Here is a 24,821-nt window from a genome sequence, read left to right as displayed (position 1 = left end):
TGGGTTTCTGGATTTACAGAAACCTAATTGACTTAATTACAGGCCTGTCCAACCATCTAAGCATCCAGAGCATATTTCTGGTCAATAAAGAGACATTTATAAATTGTATGCAAGGTATGCAAAGATTTCCATGTTGCTTTCTCTTTGCTCACAAGGAAGGCAGAACAGGACTACACAGCTCTCTCGTCTGAAGTGATTATCAGGCTTTGAAAACATAGATTTATTTTTTTTTAGTTGCATATATGAATAATGAATGACTCGCTTCTCTTAAAATTTCTTGGAATGTTTATTGGGAAGGTTCAGAGTACTGCACTAAAAAATTACTGTCTGAAAATGAAATTCTCATGAATCATCTTTGAATTATTAAGCCACACTGACTGCAAGGGATGTGCACATAACAACACAGATTTATTATAAGACATACTTATGTGAAAACAGAATTTTCTAGGAGAGGGAGGGATGCTTATGTTGTTATTTTGAACTGGACTTAAAGGAACTGCACCGTGACCAAAAGGAAAAATAAACTGAGAATTGTTCCTGGAAGTTGAGAGAGAACTCCACAAAATGTTTACACTTTCTGTAGAAAAGAAAAAAAATATTTATTTTCATCTTTTTGTTTTAACTTTATGGAAAAAATAGTTCTAGTTACAGCTGCCCTAAAAACGATGCCTGAATTTCTGCTGCTATCAAAGCAACGTTATCTGGGTTTCTGCTATTGCACGGAACTTCCATCAGAATGAGCTAAAGCCTTGGCTGCACTCTGCTTCGGCAGTTTGCTGACCTATAAAAATGCTGAAAACCCACAAAACACCCCAAAGACAACCTCAAATTGAGAACTATTAATTTCTCTGAGGAAATTACAGACCTATTTCGTCCTGCTGGAGTGACAGCACAGGGGGGGTATTTTTAACCTTCGAAGATGCGACTGAAAGGGGAAGGGGGCGGGGGCTGTGGGGACACCTCAGTGCCCGCAGGGCGAAGAGGGGCTGTGGGGACACCTCATTCCCCTTAGGGGGACTTGGAAATACCCCGCGGGGCGCCAAGGGGAAGCTCCTCCCCCCTCAGGGCGGCTGCGGGCCGGGCCGGGCCGGGCCGGGCCGGGCCGGGCCGGGGGCGGTGTCGGGGCGGCCCTGCCCTCCCTGCCCTCCTCTAAGATGGCGGCGGCGGCACCGGGGAGGCCCCTCCTCGCCGTACGCTGAGAGCGGGCGGAGGCCGCGGGAGCGCCGCAACATGGCGGCGGCTGGCGGCGGCGGCAGCCGGGCGGATAACGGCTACGGGAGCCAGCAGCCGCGGCGGAGGAAGGGCCCGGGCGCGCTGGCCACGGCCTACCTCGTTATTTACAACGTGGTGATGACGGCGGGGTAAGAGCCGGGCGGGGAGCGGGGGCTCGCCGGGGCCGGGGCAGCAGCGCCCGCTTGCTGCCGGGCTCCCCTCGGCGCCCGCCCGCAGCCCCGGCGAAACTTCCCCGGGGCCGGCCGCGGCTCGGGGTCCCCCGGCGCCTGGATCCACCCCGACATTCGGGGGCTGGAACGGGGCCGGTGGGGGAGCCCTGGCGGGGCGAGGCGGGCGTCCCCGGTCCCCCGACTCCCCCTCCGTCCCGGCCGCCCCTCGCCCCCCACGAGGCGCCGGCCCTGCCGGGCTCCGTGTGTGTAGCGGGGGGACACGGGCAGCGGTGGGTGCGCCCCTGGGCACGGCGACAGAAGCTGCAGCGTGCTCACATTGGGCTGAAGGAGATTTTCGTTATTATTATTATATATGTTTTTTAAGAGGCTGTAGAGTGTTACTGGGACCTGGATGAAAGTAATTCTTTTGGGAGGCTGAGGATATTTGGGTGGTAGGAGGAGGAAGGAGCCTTAGAGGGGATCGTGGATGAGCCAGTTCCTCTCTGGGTAAGGCCGGGTCAGTGAGGCGTCAGGCAGGAGGACTGGTCTTGCACCTGTGGGGCAAGGCTGTCGGTTGGACTCGGCGATACTTATCTTAGCTGCTGACGGTTGGTGCTATTTCAGCTTATAAAGTGCTTGTGAGGAACAAAGGTAACCCATGGGGGAGATCACAGTTCTTGCAAGGTGCTCGTTACACATCGCCCAGTAGGTGCCTTGCTGCGAAATGGAGCTGCTGGGAAGACCCGTGGCCCCATACGGTATTTGCAGGGTGTTTTGCTTAGAGGGGGAATGGTAATTACCCACCAGTTTGATATTATTTAATCATCTTTCTTTTTTTTTCTTTCAAGCAGAAATATTTAATTACCTGAACAGTGAAACACAATACTGGCAGTCAGGAGCTCTCTTCTTTTCGGTTTTCGTGATAACCCTGCACAGTGTTAACAAGTTAACTTCTCTGAGTTCTTCTTAGAAATAAAAGCACCTGCTTGTTGGTATACTGATACTTAATTCACTTATCTTTATAAACGATCTCAAAAACCTGAGACAGAAATTGTAGTAGAAATAGAAAGGTTTTCTTAAACATCGTGAACTTTTTATCATGGCGTGCAAGCTCCTGGTTGTATGAAATTTCTGCAAAAGAAAAAATAAAATCCAGGTGTTGGAAACTAGAATCAAATAACATAAATCCATACTTCAGTTCCGGATGCCATGTAAATCTTGGTCGTGATGTTACTTGTTTTCCTGATTTATACCAAACTATCTAGAAAACTCCAGTCTGGTGAGATGTGATACTTCAGCGTGAGCTGCTGCTTCTGGAAATATGTATGGTTAGATGATATCTGCAATTTGGGGAGCTACCAGACAATTCCTGTAATGAGTGTTCACGTCTCTGCATTGTCACTCACTGCCGTTCTTTTGGGGCAGGTCACTAAGGGCTCTGACTGATAACTTGGTTTCAAATAAGCAAGGATTTTTGTGCTTCCCTGGCTACTGTTGAAATTTGGCAACATACAACATCGACCACAGAAAAAAAATAAGTATTTTCTTCTAAAGGCTTCATAATAAGGTAGTTTTTCAGGAATTGTTTGACAGAAGCTCAGTTCTTCATATAAGATTGACACACAGGTGATGGCAGTAATGAGTTACTGTCCCCATGTCAATCAGAGTGCTCAGGCTCAGTTCCCCAGACAGCACTGCCTTGGAAAGACAACAGTGAAATGAAAGCACAAAAAATTCTGAGGTGCCCAGATGATAAAAGTGATGCTGCAAAAGAACGCAGCAGCTTTGTCATGCAGTGGTATGCAATAAAGCATATGTTCTAAAATCTTAGTTGTTGGCTTTATTTTAAATGGATGAAGTGACAATCGAAAATCTCCGTGCAATTATATTTACTTTGCCTTTATCTTGACTTAGCTGAAGTGAATGTATTGACTCTAAAACTAATTGACCTTATTTCTGATTTTATCCTGTAGAGCACGTAGTATATGGATTCTTGGTAATACGACGGCTTTTGCAAGAGCAAAACAGTACAGAAAGTATATATACCCGTGGATCTCCAAATGAAGCTGCACACACTTTTTAGTTCATGTGTGGGTGGGTGTTTTCTTTCAGAAAATGGACCCTGGTGTCTTGCAGCAGGGAATAACCGGTGCTGCAGTGGTTCTCAGCTGTACTTGGTGGGTTTGCTGACCATGGTTCAGTACATTGAGCTGAAGAAAGGGCAGTGTCTTTCTTCTCTTACATTTAGTCAGTTTGTTATTTGCCTGTCACAGCATGGCAGTGCAGTTATGCTTGACCTGGCAGAGGCAGTTCTTTCTGGAGACATAGGTGGAGAATAGAAATTATTTCTTAAAAAGTGTGGTTGGCTGAAATCACTGGATGATAGGGATGGGGGCTCGCTGTTAGTTAGTGTGTAAATGTTTGGTAAGCTGCTTCAACATGTGATCATGTCTCTTATTTTCAGCCAAGTGCGATAGCTGACTAGGACTTCTAGGTAGAAGTAGCTGATGGTGGTATATACAATGAATTTTGAATGGATTTCACTCAGCAAGATAGTTCTTAACATAATAACTTTTGAATTTACAAGAGTCTGTGTTACTATGCTGAGCAAAGAGTGCTCTGAGTTACAGGTTTCGTTGTCCACGTCTTCAGTGAGTGGTTGCTGAGAGTCAAAGTACACTTCTCCCCTTTTCAGGTTCATTTTCTCTGTAGCTTTGCCATATTCTCTCTTTGCATAAACAAAGCAGAACTTCAGTGAACTTTGCACATTTTTTAATTAAACTAAGGCATTAAACTAGTGTCCTGAGCATGAAGTTTGCTTATCAAGTCTGAGCAGCTGAAAGTATTAAAAAAAAAAAAGTGTGTATTCCATATTCATTTTCCATAACTGGGATTAATCAAAGAGTATAAAAGTCTAGCTTGAAGTCTATATCCATGGCAGTTTTTATTTAGTGATACACCAGCTACAGTTGGTCTATCAGGTAGAATTTAGTGTGTAGGTCACAGAAAGCTGCAAGCCTTCTCGCTTAGCCTGCACGTGACAGTGGTGCCTTTTCCTGCCCTTTTAAACTGCTCACCAGGTTTCTTTTTTATTTGATCTTACTGCACTCGCCTACTTCTATTTCATTTTCCATAGTCGTAGAGGGAGGAGAACTGTCTAAGAAATGCAGAAGCAGGACAGAGGCACTGAAAGCTTTGACACCAAGTAGGCACATCCTTTAGCCTTGTGCAGATTCATGATTTGATGTGTATTAAATGCTCTTTGAAGGACAGTAATTTACTGTGGAGGGTGGAGAAGATGAGCAAGGGGCCGGAGCCCTTGCCTGAGAACAGTTGGCTGCAGGCGCCAACAAGCACTGCTATCTTGTGCAACCTGAGAAGTTACTCAATTCCCCGAAGTTTCTCAACAAACAGGGAAGATTAGGAAAAACAGAGAAACTGACAGATACGAACAGGACAATGAACATGCTGTGAGTTCTTACTCCAAAAGAGAAACATTCAGTGGGAAGGGACAGTGGTTGATCCTGCGGTGCTTCCTGCTTTATGCTGCACTGGGGTCCAAATAAGAAATTCATCTGATCCTTTATAAACAGGAGTTACTTGGCAAGTGTCTGTCTTCTGGTTTCACAAAACAGCTTTAACAGAAACAGCTTTATACTACCGACAAAAGGGGAGCTTGTTCCTTGCTCCCCATCTCTCTTTCCACTCCTGTTGCTTGTCTTTCATGCGCGTCTTCTGAGAAGTCCAGGCAGAAATGAAATAGCTTTTTTGCAGTCCTATTAAAAGCATTGTTATAAGCACAAACTGGGATGCCAGAGTTGCTTGTTATTGAAAAATCTGCACTTCACAGTATATTTCAAACAACAAAGTATTACATTTGGGACAATATTTGTAAACACATCATAATACTTAATTACCAGGGACTGTGAAGAAATTCTTTTGGAAAACCACAGCTGCAGATTTTTTCAAGGGTAAAAAGGTGTTGTGTACTTAGGAGACTCTCTGTATGCCTGCAGACACTTCCAGTGAGGTGCACGGCTGTTAGCAGAGGCACATGGTGACTGCTAGCACAAGCTTTGTGCCAGCGCTTCTGGGTTTGGCAGGAGGTGGAGGTGAGGTAGGGCGGCATTAGGAATAGGTGAGGTCAGCGCGGGAACAGCAGAGTCTGTGAGAAGTTGGGGAGCTGCCAGCAGGGATTTCCCTTCATCAAGCTCTTCTGCCCGTGTTTGCCACAAGCAATTGGAAACTGAAGTTAACTGGAGATGCTAATTTCAGGTGGAAGGGTATTTGAGCAGAGCATAGCCACCTTAGTTCTGTGGCTTGTCCGGGACTTAAAACGGTTGCTTTCTGAGTCTTGTTTGCTTTTATGTCACAGTTCTTTAAGTTACGGAGTGGCAGGAGATCCTAGCAGTAAATGGTTTTGTGTTTTGAATAAACAACGTCTGATGCCAATCTTATTTAAAATGTCGTGAGTACCCTTCATAACTTAACTAAATACAGCTTACTGAAAAATAAATCCAGGTAATAAAGATATTGGTATCATGCTGGTGCTGTACAATGTTTAAAAATGCATAATATTTAACTTTGGTAAATTTGCAGAGAATCCAAATATTGAATGTTTTTGGTGTTGCAGAGAGTAGGCAAAAAGTTCCTATCTTTCAAAGCAGTTATATATCTGTTGCCTTCCCACATATTGAAAGAGACGTTATGGGTTTCTCTGTGTTTATGCTCTACTTAATGTCTCCTTATCTCAGACTTTTTTTTCCTCTCTTTCAGATGGCTTGTTATTGCAGTTGGTCTAGTTCGAGCATACCTGGCTAAAGGTAGCTACCATAGCCTTTACTACTCAATAGAAAAGCCCCTGAAATTCTTCCAAACTGGAGCTTTGCTTGAGGTAGGTGTAGTTGTCTTCCCCAGAGGTACTTATATTTTTGTGTTTTGTTTAGTAGAAAAAAGGCAGCCTTTGAACGCTACTTTCTAGGTACCATGTTCTTCATTAGCATTTGTAGGGTAATTGAAGGTAAATATAACTCAAGAAATAAGTTCAGCACTTGTGTGACATATTTCCTTCTACCAAGCAGTGAAGGAGCCTACTGTCTGCTATTTAGCTTGGGCAGCAGAGCTAAATAGTAAGCTTAATATCTGAGGTATAAATATTGAATCGTAAGCTCTTGCGATAGAACTAAATGTATTTATAAATTGCTTCATTTGAAATGTTAGTAATTTGATTTTTTCTTTTTGTTCTAGATTCTGCACTGTGCATTTGGTAAGCCTGCAAACTTTTTCAGTTTTATTCATAGAAAACTGTACTTTTAGTGGTATATCAGCACTAAAAGATGTTATGGTCTGTGAATTTTCAGGTTTAATTCTTGCATAACCCCCTAATTTTTGCTTGAAGCACATTGCACTTTTTTACTAAATAATTTGACAAGTCAGAAAAAGGATAATACAACAGCTTTTAATCACTTGATGTTCTATTTTTTTATCTAGATCCTTCCAACATTACAAATTACAGCGGTTTATAAATGTTTTATAGTAGATCATGACTCTCCATTCTCTGCATGCTATAATCTTCTGTACCAAGCTCTCTTTCCTCAGATCCTACTTCTAGCTGCAAGTAATTTAAATTCTAATGAAAATGACAGCTCAAGCACATAAACTTTGCCCATGTCCATAGCGCATAAGCATGTGCTATGAAATTGGGAAGGGGGAAGCCACTCTTTATCCCAGATTTCACTGTGCTTTAGTGGAACTGTTTGTGAGAACTAGTCACTTAAGACTTGAGTTGACAATTCTCGTTAGCCTACTACTGCAAGGCCTGGTAGGTTGGTGGTAGGCACTTAGCTGTGTGTCGGTAGCAGTGTCATGAATCAGTTAACCTGAAGAGTCTCATGTTTGAGTGACAGAGTTGCATTTTGTCTGGTTTGTTAGTCCTTACAAGTAGTGAATATTTTGGCCTTAGCATCTGGATTGTTTGTTTGCAGAACGGGTGATGTAGAAATATCTGCAAGATCAAAGCCACCGTGCTTTAATAGGGAGCGGTGCCTGTCTGCGCCTTGGCTTTAGCTCTGAATATTTCTGAACCCAGCCTTCATGAAGAGACAGTTTTATGTTCTGGTGGTTAGTCTTGTGGTTTTACATATAAGTGTCTGAGCTCCTATCTAGATGTTTACTAGCTGCTATTTGAAGAATAAGATAGCATTAAGGTTCCTAAAGCCACAGCAACAAACCTGTCATTTTTCACGTATAATGCAATCCATCTAAATACTAGATGTATTTAGGTGTATCACTAGGTGTAACCGGTAAGCTCATACTGATTTTCTGTTTCAAAGATTTTACTGAATAATTATATGCAGTAGTTGGGAAACTTTAAAACATTTTCATACATTTGTCAGCAGAGGGCAGTGTAATTCTGTATTTGATACAGTAGTTCTTGCCTTCCTCCATAATTAGGTTACTCTGAAAATGTTACCTTACAAAGGGCAGTTTGAAGACTATGCCCAGGTCATACCACGAAATGAGGGATCAGATGCTCTTCAAATTAATGTAAAGCCTGCTTAGTATAAACCTGTTGGTGTACAGAGATACCTACAGTTTAGGTGAAGGAAAAGCACGTGCTACTACTGACTTTCAAGCAACTTGAGTTTTCTGAACATTCTTGAAAATAAAATATTTGTCTGCCCAGTAAATGTTTGATCCTCTCCAGAGCTTCACTTCATCTCTTCTATCTTGGAAGTGATGTTTCCACTATAAATAAATTATTTTCAAATGTCATCTACTCAGTTTGTTTGAATTAATTGTAATTAGTATACAAGATTTTGTGAGCACTCCTGTTAGTTTAACTAAGCAGAAAATAGCTGTGTGCATTGGTCTTTGGTGGATGTTCTAACACAGAACTTGACATTAAGCATCTAAATATACAGCCATTGCAATCACTTCAGAAAAGCAGAGGCATTAGCTATTAAAACAAATACAACTGTCATGAATAGGAATTTATCATATAGTTGCCTGTGTTGCCAAGGTGGTCCTTTTGATCCCATTTTATTTTACTAAATCTCAGTTATTGTTTTTTTTACCTGAATAGTCCATACTTAGTTTAAAAAAAAAAACAAAAACACCTTTTTGACAGATTTTGAAGTCCTATTTAACAACTGTCAAGAAGTTGTTAAATTTCAGGCTCCTGGGCCAAAAAAAATGCTAATAAAATGTTCTTTTGCCATGCTAAAGCTAATGCAGAAGCACAAGAGCTCCCATGTCTTGCTGTTTTCTTAAGGTAAACTTGTGCACAGATGTTAACTCTAAGAAGTAGAGTCTAAGAATTCTCTTGGATTATCTTTTCCATACTCTCTAGAATATATGTCCATGCAGTTGAATAGTAGAAGTAGTAGAAGTAGTTGAATAGTAGAAGTGTGTTGCTGCCTTCCAGGCTGCTGCAGAGCAGGGAACAAGCTGACTGTACCAGCTTGATTGTGTGCAATGTTAATAATCCTGGCTGAGTTGAAATGAGGTGTGGATCCATTTAGCCCATGTTATCCTCAGTCACACAAGTTAATGTTAGTGATGAGCGCTATTAGCGGAATGTTGCAACATCTTATGCCATTATAACTCTATCCTTTTTCTTTCCCTAATTTTTTTTTTTTTTTTTTTTACAAAAAATGCTGCTTATAACTGCCCATGGAGGTTTTTTTTCTGTCAGTGGAAGTATTTGTCAGCTAAATGAAATGAGGTTCTCTTACACAGCCGGATACACTGCTGCTTGTCTGCTGTGATGCTGTTTCTGGGTACTACGATGACTGGTTCCAGACTTTGGAGGAATTTTCTAGGTATTATGGAGGGGAGGAAAAGAGTCTTCCTGACTCTGTTAAAAGTTTCTATGTAGGGAGAAGCAGGAAACTTGCAGATTGCTTTGCCCCTGGAGCTGTTATTCTCTTTCGACAGAAAAACTGAGCAATGACAGATGGTTGTGCATACCAGCATAAATTTTCTCTCTACGTCTTTTCAGTAGAATCTGAAACATTAGCATCTGTGAGATACATTCTTCAAAACATGAAGATTGATAGAGGAATGTTTCTAACAAGCACGGTTGAGAACGTAACTTTGGCATGTGGAGAAGGAGAGCTTTACACGGAGAGAGGATGTATTGTGTAGTACAGACACCAAGTGGAGAGATGGAAGGTCAAGTAAATGGAAAGGGAACATTCAGTTCCTTGACTTGTGTAGCAGACAGAACCCAAGCGCATGAATAGCACTGATAGCACGGGAGAGCTTCTGTCTGGAGGAACTTGTTAAGGAAAGAGGTGATAGGAGTCCCCAAAATGAAGAAGCTGCAGTGGGAGGGGTCGTGAAGGGAATGGAGAAAAGCAAGAAAGCTGTGGTAAGTACAAGCCCAACCTACAGGATCGCTACAGTACCAGCCCTCATACCACAGTGGTGCTTACTGGTAGCCCTTTGGTAAGCTGGTGTTGATGCTGATCGACTTTGAATTATCCTGTCTAGTTAGGAAGGATAGAAGAGCTCCACCTTTAAGCTATGCATGCCACCTGGTCTCAGCTGGGATCCTCCTGGGAGACAACTTGTTGGACTTAAAGGATTTTCTGCTGGAGGTGGGAGGCTTAGTCCAGGACCTGGGAGAGGTGTGGGCAAAGCTTGCTTGGTGCTTGCTTCGGGACCAGAGAGCCCTCTGTCTGCCAAGACCTGCTCCAGCATGTGCAGTGTTAAGTAACTGGTGACGTGCTTTTAAAGATGCCGAATTTAAAACCGTCTGTCGGATGCCTTTTTAATGCAATTAGTAAATAATTAGAGGCGAGTAGAGGTTACATAAATCACAGCTAGCGAATTCGCGAATCACTGAATTCGATCTCATGTTTTTGGCTTAGGCTGGCATTGTCTTGGCCATAACAAAAAATCTTGTCTTACTGTGTGGTAATCTCGGATGGTTCCTACAGAGTCTTTTTGGCTTGTTTAGAGATTCATTTTCAAGAGCATCAGGTTATTTTGTTTAGGAAGGGATGATACAAACCATATAAAAGAAAAGGTATTGTAGGTGTGAGCCTCTAATGAGCTCAGATTGTGGGATTTTATGGCACCCCCTTTTGTGTTGTCTCAGTAACACAAATTCTGCCTTGATGTTTTATAATCAGAAACCAGGTTATGAACAATGCATTATAAAATCAAAGAAAACTATACAGTTTTTTCTATTTTCTCTGAAAAAATGATTAAACATAGTGACTGAAATTAATTCTAATGAAACTTGCTTTTAGCTTTTCTTATTCTTCATCTTTCTCCCACTTTCTAACTTTTTCTTGTTTCTGAGACTGTTGTGCTGCTTGCTGTGGTTTGCATTTGTTTTAGAACACACTTGTTACAGTATTTTAGCAGTTACAACTGCTCTTGCATTTGTCTTCATCATGCTGCTGGAAGAAAACAAAACTTTGCTGTAGAGTTTAGATGTTTTGTGTCATCTTGCAATCTAAAACTACTGCTCTGTCTCATACCTGGTTGTGTAAGACCCTTTAAAAGTCAGTTTAATTGGCACCTCCGAACTTGCCAGAAGAGCCAGTTAAATCTGCTTCTTTGAGAAAAATATTTAAATTGTTTCTGTACCTATCAGTGCATGAACTATTCCTTGTTTTTGTTTTATTTTTAAAAGTTTTATTCCCAGGAAGGAATTATAACTGTATCTAGCAGAATATGGGGTAGGACTTTGTTTCTTCAAAGCAGTTGTATTTTTTTGTTTGCTGTTTTGGGGGATACACGGCGCAAAACATCTCAATTGTTTTACCTTTTAAATCATGATAATTAAGAGAATCTTGCATATTTTAATTAAACAGGTTTTATTTGAGAGATGGAGTTAGCTTCAATCAAATAGCTTCTGGGATACATTCAGTTGTTTTATGTATTCGTGATGTGATTTCAACAAGGCCAATTACTTTTATTTGCATTTTGATATACAAAGTCCCAGTCAGGGGATTGCATTGTCTTATGCTTTGTAAACACACCATGGGACGGACTTCATACACTCAAATTAAAAAACTTCTTTCCTTCCAGAAAGTTCAAATAACTGGACCTTGGCTTAGCTGTACTTTATTTCACCACCCCCATCCCAATGGTCGGGGATCTTTACTAATTCCAAAATATCTTCCAGGCATTGTTCCCTCTTCTGTTGTTCTGACTGCTTTCCAAGTGATGTCAAGGGTTTTCCTGACCTGGGCAGTAACACATAGTGTAAAAGAGGTAAGTTAAGCTACAAAATAGATTGCAAAAAATAATTATCCATGCTGAAAAGCAATTGATGATTGCTTTTTCATTTTCCTCAAAATGTCTTGTGTTGTCGCAACATGTGAAATGTTGTGAGTCTGTGTGGATCAAAGGAAATAAAAATAAATCTGACATCATCTCTTCTTGATAATCAAATAGATTGAGTTATGAGTTTCTTGCTGCAACACAACTAGCTCCTGAATAGCCTTTGTAGTCTGTACTGAAAGCCGAGCAGGAGGTTTCCAGTATGTAATCTGGACCCCAGAATTTGGGACAGAATTCTTGTGTTGATCTCGCTAGTGCCATATTCAATAGCAAAATGTCCTCACCGTCCCTGTCTGTACTATATGATTTGCTGTCTGTGCCACAGTATGTGGAAGCTCCCCCTTAAATGATTGTCCAGCAATCCCCAGCTGGATGTTTTCCCTCATCACTTTTCCAGGATAATCTTCCCTCTGTCCTTCATTAATCTTTCTTGCATTCAAGCGTAAGTGGGTTTGGGGTTCTTGGTTATTGTATGCCATAACAAATATTGCTGTACTTTACCAAATGTCTGCAGAATCTTCTGGAAGCAATCTTATTTGAAAATTATTCCCAACTGACAGCTATTTTAATATCTGAACATGCCTTAATTGAAATAGATAATGCTGACTGACTTCATATTATCTGAATACCTTGCAGTAGCTCACATATGCTGCATCTTTGCTGTTACTTTAGCCGGTTGATCTTTGTCTCATTAAAGAAAGAAATTACTCTTGATGTCAGTGTGGCTGACCGACTAAGTGATATTCTTCTAGTGATAGTCTTCTACATATAAAAGGTATTTTGTGACTTGACATGGAGAGTGTCTTAAAGAGCTTGTGTCGTTGCCAAGTCTTCAAGGAAGCTGCTGTGTCTTCATTACTCCAACACCTGTTACCAGAATGTCCACCCATAGGTAGAGTAATACAAGTCACTGTAGTTCCTAATAATTAACTGCCCTTTCTAATATTATAATGCCTGTTCATGTGGAGCCATAGTTTTGTGCTATTCCTCAAGTATGAATGTTATTTTTCTCAGCAAACTTAAAATCTTGTAAATATTTATCTTCTGACAGATTTTACTTTTTGTGCAAATAAAAGAACTCTAGTCCCTGTCAGTTCAGTGGGGATAAATGCTAGGTTCTGAACAAAAAGGGTATAATTCCAAGACACTGTATATTAAATACAAATGTAAAGTATTTTAAAGAAATATGTCTGTAATTTTGCTTGTTGCCTGTATATTGTTGGAGTACCTGGTGCTTCAAAACTAGCAATAATCTGTTTTTATGAATTGTCTCCTGGCTTGAAGTAATCCAAAATGTTAAAGACTGAATGACCTAGGTTAAAACAATTCCATGTGTTATCTGCAAGACATCAAAGGGAAGTCTGTAAAATGATTGTGGGTTAGATTTTTTAAACTTGTGCCCACATTCTCACCAGAAAAAGAACAGCAAAATGGGAGAATAAACAAGAAAGTTTAGCCTAACTAATTCAGTTTTTAATAAGGATTATTCCAACATTATTGCATGTTTTTTTTTTCCTCTCACACTTATGTGGTCTTTTTGTTAAATTCTTAAGAAGAGACTGTCCTATGTGTTAAACTTTTTTAATGTCTCAAAGTGGGCATAAGAATGATGAGGAATCCTGTGATGAGTTTTTCACCTCTGACTTAGTGGTAATAAATCTCACCCCACCTTCACCCCAAGCCGAGAGCATGCAGTCTCACCTGAGGAGATGTATTTAAAGTGTCACAAGTGTTCTACTTTTTCTAAAGGGCTGTCTGCACAAGTGAGCTCCATGCTGAAGTCCAGGATAAAATTCTCACACAGCTTTATGGAACTTGTAAGCTATGCAGTTGCATGATGAGGTTCTTGTAAAATAAAACTCAGTTTTCCTCTTTAACTTTTTGAGTGACAGTTGTTCAATATATTGCTTTTCCAGACTGCTTTCATATATAACGTGGTTAAAAGAAGAAAAATCTGTATTGCATCCCTCCTTTCTGTCAGAATACACTTCTAGATACGTGATGTGATTTGAAGCATGCTTCTTGCCACTAACATGTTTGTGCTTTTTGTTTACTTTAGTGATGATGTGTTGTTAAATTCAACATGAAAGTATCTATTATAAATGTTAAAGCATGGCAAATGTTAAAGCACTGCACAATTCTCGGAGTTGCAATGAGATTTTCTCTTGCCTCCACAATATAAGTAGCTGTTGGCTTACTGGAGAAGGGTCTGGCATGTAATACGGTACTCGTAGTCCAGAAAATACTGTTTTGTCATTATATTGGAAAGCAATTGGCTTGGTGAATTTTGCTACTTCTCCTACAAAGGAGGGAAAGGAATGAGGAGCGAAGGGCTAGGAGAAAGTAGGCATAGGAGAACAGAAGGTGCCCTTCAGATCGAAATTCTCTTTGAATTTATGTGAACAGTGAGATCGTGTGGTGACATCGTAGCAGGCCTTTGTGGAGTTCAGTGTGACACCCAGTTCTGGTAGATAATTAAAAGAAGTACTAGCAGTGGTTTAAAGTTTATCAAATTGGGTGCAGGTACGATGATAAGTAGCGTAAGTATTTAGAGGAACCTTTATAGAACACAGTCGAAAGGCATGGTGTAACGACGTACAGCTTACTGAGCAGATCATTAAGACTCCAGCATCTGCTGCAGTGAACTTGACAATCGTAAACATACTTAAATTAAAAATATAAGAGAACAGTAATTTTTATCATTTAAGATTGAGTTGTAGTAAAAGAAGTCCCCAATGGAAGGTTCAGAACTCTGAATGGGTTAGTTGACAGGCCTAAATCATCACTGCTTTACATCTGTGCAAAATTTGAGTAATTCTGTACAACGCAAATGTCTTTCAGGAGCCTTTATACCTACTGTGAAGCTTTCTTTTTTTTTTTTTAAATCGATGTGCACACAGAACCCAAGCTTTGGAGGGAGATGTGCTGTTTTATCATTATTGTTGCATACCGATGCTGTTTGTACTCATCTGCACTGGATTGCTTCATGATGTGTTTAGCAGAAATTCTCTGTAATCTCTTGCTGTTACTCTTAATATGGAGAAATCTATAGAATTTCTGTGTTCATGGTATTTTAAATGTTTCAAACCTTGCTCAACTTTAAGATAACTTTTCATGCATCAGGAGAACAGTAAAAGCCTCTCAGGCTTTATTTTGACGGTTCCCAACTCTGAATCTCATCTTTGTATCTTAAAAGGCTATTAATCCCTTATATTTTAACACAGATTATCTTGTATTCATAGTCATGAGACAAAATAAAATATATTCAAGACCCCTCCTTGATACATTGGTTTGAAACATCTACTAAAAAAATTATACCCTCGGTATGACTCACCCTAATTAAGGCAGTTGGACAGTAAGTTGTATATGGAGTGTAAAATGTGCTTTGACTTTGTCTATCACCACTTTCAAAGACTGGGATGAAAAGGTGCAGGAAGAGTTCTGAGGCATTACTGGGATTTGTGGTTTGAGAAGTCTGCGGCTTGTTGGCTGTACTGTGCAATGATGTTACAAATGCAGCATTAGCAGGGCCTAAATGAGTAAGGCTCTTGAAAGAGTGCTTTGTAAATCAGTTCCCGAGGGGTTGATAACGTGCATCTCAGACATCTTTATTTGAAGTATTGAGAAATTCAGTCCTCAAAGAGAAGCTCTAATGGTGACAGTCTTCTGACAGATCTGCTAATATGTAAGGAACATGCTCTTTAATGACGAACTTTGGAATGTAGATAAAATATGATGATAAAGTCTATAGCAGTCTTCTGTTCCTCGCTGCACAGGTTTGGAGTGTTTGAAAAATGTATAGGTCGCTCTTATACTGGGAACCGGTGTTTGTTTTTGTAATTTTTTCATTAAGCAGGGACACAAGCAGTAATGTCACAGTCTGTGATTCCTAGTCAAGTGACCTTAACAGGGGGTAGTTCTGTTTATTTTTTTAAATGTTGTGAACTATTTTAGTAGTTTTCAAATACAGTTCTAGTATTTACATAGATGGGAAAGACTAGACTTGAGAAAGCAATGTTACAAGTTCTGTGGTAGAACTGGATTGTAACTGCCAGGGTTGTTTCTTCTATGTGCATCATTCACTGTTAGCATCCCATTTTTTTTGTCCTTGGTCATGTCCTTGGGTGCTACCTCAAGCTACACATTTTTGTTTGTTGGTTCTACTGACTTCCATAGTTAAGGAAAGAAGTGGGGTGGGTTTCAACATACGGATCAAAGTCTGTGATGCATAAGCTTAGATGAACTCAGAAGCTGCTACTCCTGATTTGACCAGAAGATGCAGCTCTGGAGTGCTTGTGAAGCATGTTGCTCCTTGGGAACAGCGGCATCTGTGTGAAGTGATGCTACCAGGCTGAGAAGTAGGTCTTGTTTGTAAAGCAGGGTCAGGATCCTTTTCTAGATACTGTAGCAGTGTAAAAATAGATTTGGTCTCTTCTCGGGAAATCTTCAAATAAATCTTGGATGTTGTTCTTTTATGGTGATTTAAGGGAGATTAATATATATGGAAATTATATAGTTTCACAGAGTTTCAAGTGAAAAAGAACAAGGCATGTTTGCCGCAAAAAGAGATGAAAGTGACTTGAATTGCTATACACAGCAGAAAATGGCATAACAGTAACTCTACATTACAGGATTCCCAAGAGTTTTGTACAATTCTTTCTGGGTTTAGTAGTCGGTAACAAAGTTTTTTTTTTTATGGGTAATCATTATGAGCTTTTTTACACACAAATGTATGGCCAGTCCCCTCCTCTGAAAAGGTTTCTGCTTGCCCCTATAATTTCTTATTCCTTTGTTTGTACATGTACTTTGCCCAAGATGAATAGGGTGTACCACCCACACCTACTGACTTCCTTTTCCCTTTTTTCAAGAGTTGGAGGCAAAAAAGAAAATGCAGCCCCTTGTGGTTGAGCTCTTTTTGTTCCCACGGTCCACTAAATTTGGGCTCAAGGTACTCTCACAGCTGAGAATTCACAACATGCTTCTGTTGGGTGGCGGGGGGGCTGCATAAAAAATCGTGTGTTCACTCTCAAGAGTTTGTCATGCAGGTATGTGACCCCATATGCTTCTTCATAACTGCTGTTCTATCTGAAACTTAAACCTCATAATTATGCTCCCAAATTGTAATAATTCATTTTTAAATTCATGCTTTTGAAGGTTCATCTTCAAAATACAAAGGAAGTAAAAGCTGTTTTAGTAATGTGCTTCTGGAATACAAGCCCTAAGAGGTGTAAAGCAGTGAACCAAAACGATGCCTTGAATGTAACCAACATCAGAAAAACAATGCTGCGTGCAGTAAGCAGAAAGAGGAGCAGGGAACAGCGAAGCAGGTAGTTAGTTGTAAAGCTTGCCTGAGGTGACACAACCTGAGCTTCTGGTTCTTCTCTCCTCCAAGCCTGCATCCTGCTGTTAGCTGTCTTGCTGCTGCTCAGAACTAAGACCCAGTTTCTCAAGTGAGAGAGGGAAGCAGTTCTCCTTGTACTCAGAAATAGCACTGACTAGGAGCAGAGTGTAAAGTCTAAACCAGATCTCGAGTGTTAGCATCCTCTCTGCTTCCTGCACCAGAAAACAATCACAGGACTGAAGCAGAACCTGGTACTGTATAGGAGTAGGAAGTGTTATGGGTTGTTCTTGGTATTTCAGGGGTTTCTTGCACTAATTTGCATTGCACAGAATGAGAGATCTTGAGTTTTCTGATCATCAGAACTATTCTTAAGCCAACTAGAAAAATACAGAGCATGATGAGAAGGGTTTTTTGCCGTTGTTACTAATGTTGCTTTTACGCTTTTTCTTGGAGTCTGTTATCTAAAATGATGCAGTAAAGCAGCCCCTGGGAATTAATTTCTTTGGGGTGTTTAGATCTGGTGAGTAACTAGTAACACTTGCGTTCATATTGAACCTTTTGTTTCTCTCTTGCAGGTACAAACAGAAGATAGTGTCCTGTTGTTTGTAGTGGCCTGGACAATCACTGAGATAATCCGTTACTCTTTTTATACCTTTAGCTTGTTAAACCATCTCCCTTATCTCATAAAATGGGCCAGGTAGGTGGCACAATAGAAATCATAGCCTTTAAAGCACTGTTTTAACAGGGATATTTACCTTTTAAAATAGTTTCGGTACAAAAAGTTAAATTCTGTCCTGGGGTAATTGCCCCATTTATAAATGTGACTTCCTATCTTCTTTCCATCAGATTTGTGTTACAAATACATTAAATGTAAGCTGAGAGTACTTTGCTAAATGGTACTGAGTTCTGGCAAAGTGATTGTGTTTGTCGGACACTAACACTTAACAGTAAGGGATGGCAGTAAATAAACTGATACTTAACAGTAACCCTTCAATGTAAGGGTTGTACCTTAGATTGGTGTAAAGCTGGTGAACGCATTGATTAATACTGACTGTGTTTGGCCCTATTTTGATAATATGACCTCTGCCAAAGAGTTCAGAAGCCAAAGTAACAAGCATGGGGGAGAGGAGAGGGAGGAAACAGTTGTAAAAATAGCTTTCAGATTCTCAAAGATAATCTTTAAATAATTCAAACTGGTTGCTGACTTTAATATTCTTGTCTTGCAGTAATGTTCACACCTAATGTTCATATGCTCTAATCAAATAAAAGCTAAGAATTTAAGATTTGAATATCTATAACTTAACAAATACTTTGTCAGTTTGTCAGAGCTTTTAATCCTTTCCTTAAATGTTTTGTTCTAGGTACACGTTGTTTATAGTATTGTATCCAATGGGAGTCTCTGGTGAATTGCTCACAATATATGCTGCATTACCCTTTGTCAGGCAGTCTGGCTTGTATTCCATTAGTTTACCTAACAAGTACAATTTTTCTTTTGACTACTATACATTCCTGATCCTGGTTATGATCTCGTACATTCCAAGTAAGTACAAGTTTGATTTTTTTAAACATTAAAAACAGTATCAGGAAAAGCTAACCATTGGGGGATTTGCACATATACAACTAATGTTGCAAAATTAATTTTGAAAACTATTTAGAGAAGTCAAAACTGCAGGAGTTGCTTTCTACAAACACTTGTAATATAGTAATATTTTTCCCCTCTTATACTTGAAATATAAAAATGTAGTATTTGGCAAATGTTGACTTTTTCTCAATTATGGACTTTCATGAGAACAGGGTTAAAACAGCTTCTTAAAATTTGGTTCATTATCAGGCATAAGAACATTGCTTTTGCAGTAACAGCTAGCAAAGCATTTCTGTTGAATTATCTTGAATCAATGTTATCTTTGGTTGGTATTTCTTTACATGCTATGAAGATTTGGCTTTGCTGCTTAGAAACAGGGATTAGGAACGCATAGGCCCTCAAACAATTTAGATGTGCAAATAGACGTCTAACATGCAGAATGATGTAGTGATGATGTTGCTGCCAGTAGCTGTCTCTGTAGCTGTCTTTATATGAACCTTGTTTGTATAGAATGAAAAAATCATATTCTAAGATTTAAATTTCAGCAGTGTGGCTGTCTGTAATAAGCGCTTACTCTTTCAGTGAACCATCTTGTAATGCTGACATCAAGATTGATAAGTTTTTCCAGCTGTTACAAATGTATGAAAAGGGTTTTTAATATCTGCTCGTCTCCTTCTTCCAAAAACATTGATATTCTGGCTCCTTGGAGTTAGTAATAATATCTTTTGTTCCAGTGAAAATAAACACACATATTAATTACCTCTTGTGGGGTGGCTAGATCACAGCTGACAGGCCACACAGAAGAGAAGCAGATAAAACCTAGATAATTTTAGCCCTGTTTCTCCTTTAAAATTGCAGTCTCTCAGTTGAAATGTTTTGTGATTCATTATCATTTGTGGGATGTGTAACTTCGATGCAGTCTTTTTTTATTTTTGAAATCATTTTTGTGAATTGGTATCTTAACTCCATGTACCAACTGTTTGGACTCAATTGGTCTTAGGTACCTTTTCACATGAAGGTATTATGTGTTGTTCCACAGGTACAAGAAAAGCAATGATCATTACATTCATTGATTATACCATAGGTCAGTTATTCATTCATAAAAGCTACCTATTCAGGGGGGTTGTCTTCTTAACCCACAGAAGATCTTGCAAATTTTGGGAAAGTTAGCATCACAAAGAAAGCAAGATTTAAAAACTGTTGCTAAAACTTGAGATTAACATTCTTGATAGCTGCATTTTACCATTTATCTGACTTTTTAAATATTTAATTTAGTACCTATCTGTCAAAATTGACATCTTGCCAGAAAGGATGTCATTCAGTTTTTTGCATATAGATTTCAACTACTTAGACTTCTAACAGGAATCTTGCGGCTCTGTATTCTGTTATGGTCCTGGACAACTATATTAACTACCTCACACTGGTGGAGTGAAATCAAATGAAATGCAGGCTTGGGGGAAACAATCAGGAGATGAAATACTGGGTAAAGAAAGCCAAAAGAGAAAACAGTAACCTAAAATTTAATTAAATAGTTTTTGGTTGCCCTACATATACTACAAACACTACTGTAACTGATGTCATGTAGGCTGATGCTTGTTTAATTTTCAGAGGGTTCACAAAGATGGAAGTTTAGTCTCTCATGGGAAATTTAGCTTTTGTTGTTTGTTTTCCATTCCCTCCTTTATTCTTCTGCAAACATACTGTGTAATGTAGTCTTAGAAGGAAGAAAGCTTTACATGGAGGATAGAGAGAGATGAAAGAGGCACCAGTTTGCATAAAGTTTGTTAGATTCTGTGAAAGGGACGCTAGAATTATAAGTGAAATCTGGAAGAGTCGTTCTTCTGGAAGGACTTTCATTCCTCATGGTGCTCTTTTTCCTCCCTGCAACATTTTTTTTTATTCTGTGTGTACTGTTCAGGAAACTCTGTCATCCCACTTACACCTGCAGAAGTATAAGAGGGCTTTTCGCCGCCATTGCCTGAAAATGTCATTGCTCTAGCAAAAATTAAATAGTACCTGAAGTCTAAGGGCAATATTGCTTCTTCTTAAGACAGAAGATGATTAGAGCAGAAAGCGAATAGGCACATTTCCTTTTAACAGAACTGGTGACCTTGAGTGTGACTGTGTGTATTGCACTGACACAGAAGCCTGACTTAATACTTCACTTGTGTTTTCTCTTCAGTCTTTCCCCAGCTCTATTTTCATATGCTACATCAGAGGCGAAAGGTGCTTTCCCACACTGAAGAACACAAGAAGTCGGAGTAATTCCAGCTCTTTCAGAACTTTTCAAACATCAAAATGCTGCAGATTTTCAATACCAAGCGTATTTATAACGAATATACCAAGATAAACTAAGTCAGAGGTAAAAGACCAATAATTTAGCAAGAATAACCAATAAATCTGATTTCACTGAAATTCTACGATGTAAAACATGCAAATAATTTTCAGCTTGCAGTGCTTCAGAAAACTTCTAAACTTTATATGGCTTGGCAGGTAGCCTTTTACTTTTCCTTAAGTGATGTGCTAAAATGGTTTTAATTTACAACCAAATGCCTGAAGGTTACAGTATGAGTGATGAAATTGTACCCACTAAATGCTTGAATTGGGATTATATCACTGATACCTCCTCTTTTTTTGAAGTTTTTGACTGCATGCCAGAAACTGTATGTATTGCTGTGGAAGCAAACAATATGCTCTGGAATGCTTTAGGATTTTGTCAGAGACTCCAGTGGAGAATGTAATCCGGGCAGTGTTTGAATTTAGAAAGGTAGGTTATGTATTTAAAAGGTGATGAGAACAAGAACAGGAAAGCAATTACGGGAAATGAGGGGAATGTGGTTTGTTAGGAATTTAAACAGCAGGGTGTCTGACCAGAGTGTGTTCTTTTGAAGATCTTGTTTAAGCTGATTACTCAAATGCTTGTTAATTCAGAGGCTATAATGCTTATCTGAAACATTAAAACTCTAAATACTGCAGCCCTGGATACTTTATTGAATACTAAAAACATAAAAAATACTAACTGTAATATTTCTAGTGATATCAGTAATTAAACAATATAAGGAGGCAGGTCACCCAGAAAGAGGTGCAGTTCTCCCTTTTTGACTTTAAATTATCATCTCTAATCATTGTCCACTATTTCAGTGGTACTCATCTTTCAGTGCTAAGAACTATTTGGTCTACTGTGGAATCATTTGAGGGCTTTGTTCCTCAATATGACTTTTCTTAAGTGACTAATGTGTATTGCTTTGGCACATCCAAACAGGTGCTTCCAGGCACTCAGCTTCTGAAATGTTACAAAAAACCCTAAATCATAAGTTCGTTTAGTTCTTTTTTTTTAAGCATATTATTTCATGTGTTACATTCTGCTTTTGCAGATTGGACAAGCTTTTCCTCATCTGCTCTTCTGAAAGAGCAGAAGAGCTTAGAAAGGTAGATTTTCCAAGGTCTTTGCTTTGGGTTCTCAGGCTAAACCTTGGGAAGGTAAAGCAGAAAATGAAAGGAGTGAGAAAGCCATGTGGTGAAGCAGAATCCACTAATGCTGTGTGAACAGTGGCCCAATTTATGAACAGACTGTACTGGGAGGGGGTGAGAAATGGAAGGGACAAAGGGACTAGGGAGATGAATGGACATCCAAGCAAAGGCAAAAGGAAATGTAGCTAATGGTCTTTGCTCTGTCATGTATTGAAAACTAAACAGTACTGACCTTACCCCAATAGAGCCACTAGACAGCTAAACAAGGGCTTCTCTGACTTCCCTCTTGTAACATCGTGATTTAGTGCATAAATCGGGTGTGACCAGGATACCTGCGATACTAGTCTTGTGTTATGCCTGCCAGCACCTACCTCCCCGTGGACACGATCCATATCTGTGTCCCAATTATTTGTGCTCCCAGTTCTCCATAAACATAGGGCAGTAAGTACTTAGTGCACTGCCTCTCTGTTCTAGTACTGGGGGAGAGCTGCATTTACAATACTCTTCTTTTTATATTTGTCAGAGCTATATTTGAAAAAAAACTGTATTTTTCACTAACTTCTTTTGGCTCCATCAAAAAGTCTGACTGAATATCCCTAGCACTCAGTAATGTGTAACACCTTGCGTGTTCAACACAAATGGGTCTGGTGTAGGTAGGGAGAGGGTAAGAGACAGTAACAATCTTAGCTTCTATGTTAAACTTTTTGCAGACAGTTGTTGACAGTAATCAAAAATACTGTAGCAACATGCAACCTCAGAGTGCTTTTTGCCTTCAAAGACACAACAATTCAAATTCATTTCTGTTGGGCTATGTATTTCTTTGTTCTGGTTATCTGTGAGAAATGTTGCATTATACATAACTCATTGCTCAAAAGTGTAAACTTCCACCTCTGAACAAAATATATTTTGCTTGTACACGCTCTAAAAGAGGTTAGTGGCAGCATTTCTGAAGAATGTCATCTAAAAGATCTGATTTCATGATGTACTCAGGTTACTGGATGTTATGGATGCTTAGCTCCTGAAGTTTGTTTTTGTTTGATTCTGTGCCTACGTACAAGATTTGGATTCAAGTTTGTAGTTCCACTTTGCAGAAGAAATGTGTAATAATCCTGTATGAAACAAACTCTGTTGATGGAATGGTGTACAGATCTGTAGTAGGTAGCACGGGCACTACAGAGAAGCAGGGAGAGCTGCCAATAGGGAGAAGGTTTGTACCACCAGCTTCTTTACTGAGTAAGCTTTATTATGAAATAGTTAATTGAAAATATTAATTGGCTGTTAGCTTTTTAAAGAAAAAGGAGTTCCTTTTCCTTCTAAAAGAAAAATTAAAGGAAGTTACTTTGATAGTTGGAAATCTTGTCCAAAAAGTAATTAAAGAAACCCTATCTTCTGAAGTACGAAACATTTAGTATATACAAGAGTTCTAGCACTTCAGCTTACAGTGCTTTTTCAAGTTTCCATGGAAATCACTGGAAGGTGATCCTGAGTAAGAACTGTAGTGCAATTCCCTAATATTGCTGGGGTTTTTCCTAATGCTGACTTTGATCAAATGTGTTTTTTTTCTTCTCATAAAATATGAACAAATTTCCCCTTTTCTGTCACTGAAATTGTAATGTGGTATGTGAACTTTATAATAAAAGCGTTGATTAGTACTCTCTTTCACAAATCTAGAAGTTTTTTTTCCCACAAACTATTTACTTGGCTTGCATGTTTTCTGTGAGCATAACCAAACTGCTACAGCAGTCATGTTTTCTGCCTTGGTAGTCTTTGGGTTGCGTGCACTATTGCAGTTGACAATACTTTGTTCTGCCATGCCAGCTTTGACCATGTCAGTCATTACCTTCTAAAAGACCAAGGTTCTTACCAGTGTATAGTTTACAACTGGAATTGTAGAAATGTTCATATTGTAAATTACAGTAAGATGCAAACTACGATAAATTGTAATTTTTCACAATGTGATGTTTCTATCCAAGTTTTTTTATTTATCACTAGAAAGGTTGGCATTTGTGTGGACCAATCTGCAGTGTCATTTTAAAACCTATTTTTCATCTTAAAATTTTCATGAGTATACATCAAATCGTGTGCTTTGATGTATATTTGTTGGTGAAATTTGGGTGAAAACTATATACAGTCATTTTTGTATTTTTTTCTATGTTGTGAAGAATAAAATTGTAATTTTATAAGTCTGATTCACTAAGATTATTATAAGTTAAATGTATTTTTTGTATATTTAGGAATCTGGTATTACCTGGAGCTCTGAAAGGTTAAGCGAAGACTTTTTATGCATGTTTGAAAGATATTTCTACTTGACAATGCGGTGAAATGGTTTGTATGCGAAAATACTAGTCTGTGTTGTTGCCTTGTGAAATTGATTCTGTGTTCTCTGCCTGGATTTGGTCTACTGACCAGTGATACTAATTGCTATAATCCAAATAAAATAATTCCAAACAAAATATGCTGTACTGTCACTGTTTAGGGAACAAAAGTAGATGCTTGGCAAATGTGGATTAGGGCTGTATTTTTATTTGTCTGATATAAGCTGTACTTTGCAATTTCAGTGTTTTAGGGGCATACATAACTTTTCAAGCACAAGACACGTTCTAAAATTAATACTGCTACAAGTGCTCTGCTTTTCACTTTTGAAAGATCATAACATGTTAACTGACTCTGTTAACGTTCAAATTTACAACTTCCTGAAGGATCCTCAATAGAATGCCAGCTCTTTGTTCTGCTGTTATCTGTA

At 39.2% G+C, this 24,821-nt stretch overlaps 1 protein-coding gene across 3 annotated transcripts; it reads left to right on the top strand.

Moving 5' to 3' along the window:
- The first annotated feature begins 1,130 nt into the window (after positions 1-1,130).
- Positions 1,131-24,531, top strand: HACD2 (3-hydroxyacyl-CoA dehydratase 2). 3 transcript variants are annotated; one of them, XM_083841348.1, is made up of 8 exons: positions 1,254-1,361; positions 3,356-3,476; positions 6,159-6,276; positions 6,630-6,648; positions 11,527-11,615; positions 17,601-17,722; positions 18,387-18,565; positions 20,790-24,531. In XM_083841348.1, exons 2-8 carry the CDS (start codon positions 3,469-3,471, stop codon positions 20,870-20,872), a joined length of 618 nt encoding a protein of 205 aa, XP_083697474.1. In that variant the 5' UTR covers positions 1,254-1,361; positions 3,356-3,468; the 3' UTR covers positions 20,873-24,531. The 3 variants fall into 3 exon arrangements, with proteins under 3 accessions (XP_083697476.1, XP_083697474.1, XP_083697475.1); XM_083841349.1 differs by lacking the exon at positions 1,254-1,361 and adding an exon at positions 1,431-2,374; XM_083841350.1 differs by lacking the exon at positions 3,356-3,476 and having other exon boundaries at positions 1,131-1,361.
- Positions 24,532-24,821: the final 290 nt, after the last annotated feature.

This window comes from Anser anser (assembly GCF_964211835.1).
Source record: "Anser anser genome assembly, chromosome: 6".
Taxonomy (NCBI): domain Eukaryota; kingdom Metazoa; phylum Chordata; class Aves; order Anseriformes; family Anatidae; genus Anser; species Anser anser.
Note: the sequence above shows the minus strand (reverse complement) of the source record. Positions and strands in the feature narration are given on the sequence as shown.

Bases quoted from the DNA above. Each gene is read 5' to 3' on its own strand.
- HACD2 (XM_083841350.1), top strand. From the start codon at position 1,231: ATGGCGGCGGCTGGCGGCGGCGGCAGCCGGGCGGATAACGGCTACGGG. The intron at 11,616-17,600 runs GTAAGTTAAGCT...TCTCTCTTGCAG, and splicing joins TAACACATAGTGTAAAAGAG to GTACAAACAGAAGATAGTGT. The intron at 18,566-20,789 runs GTAAGTACAAGT...TTTTCTCTTCAG, and splicing joins TATGATCTCGTACATTCCAA to TCTTTCCCCAGCTCTATTTT.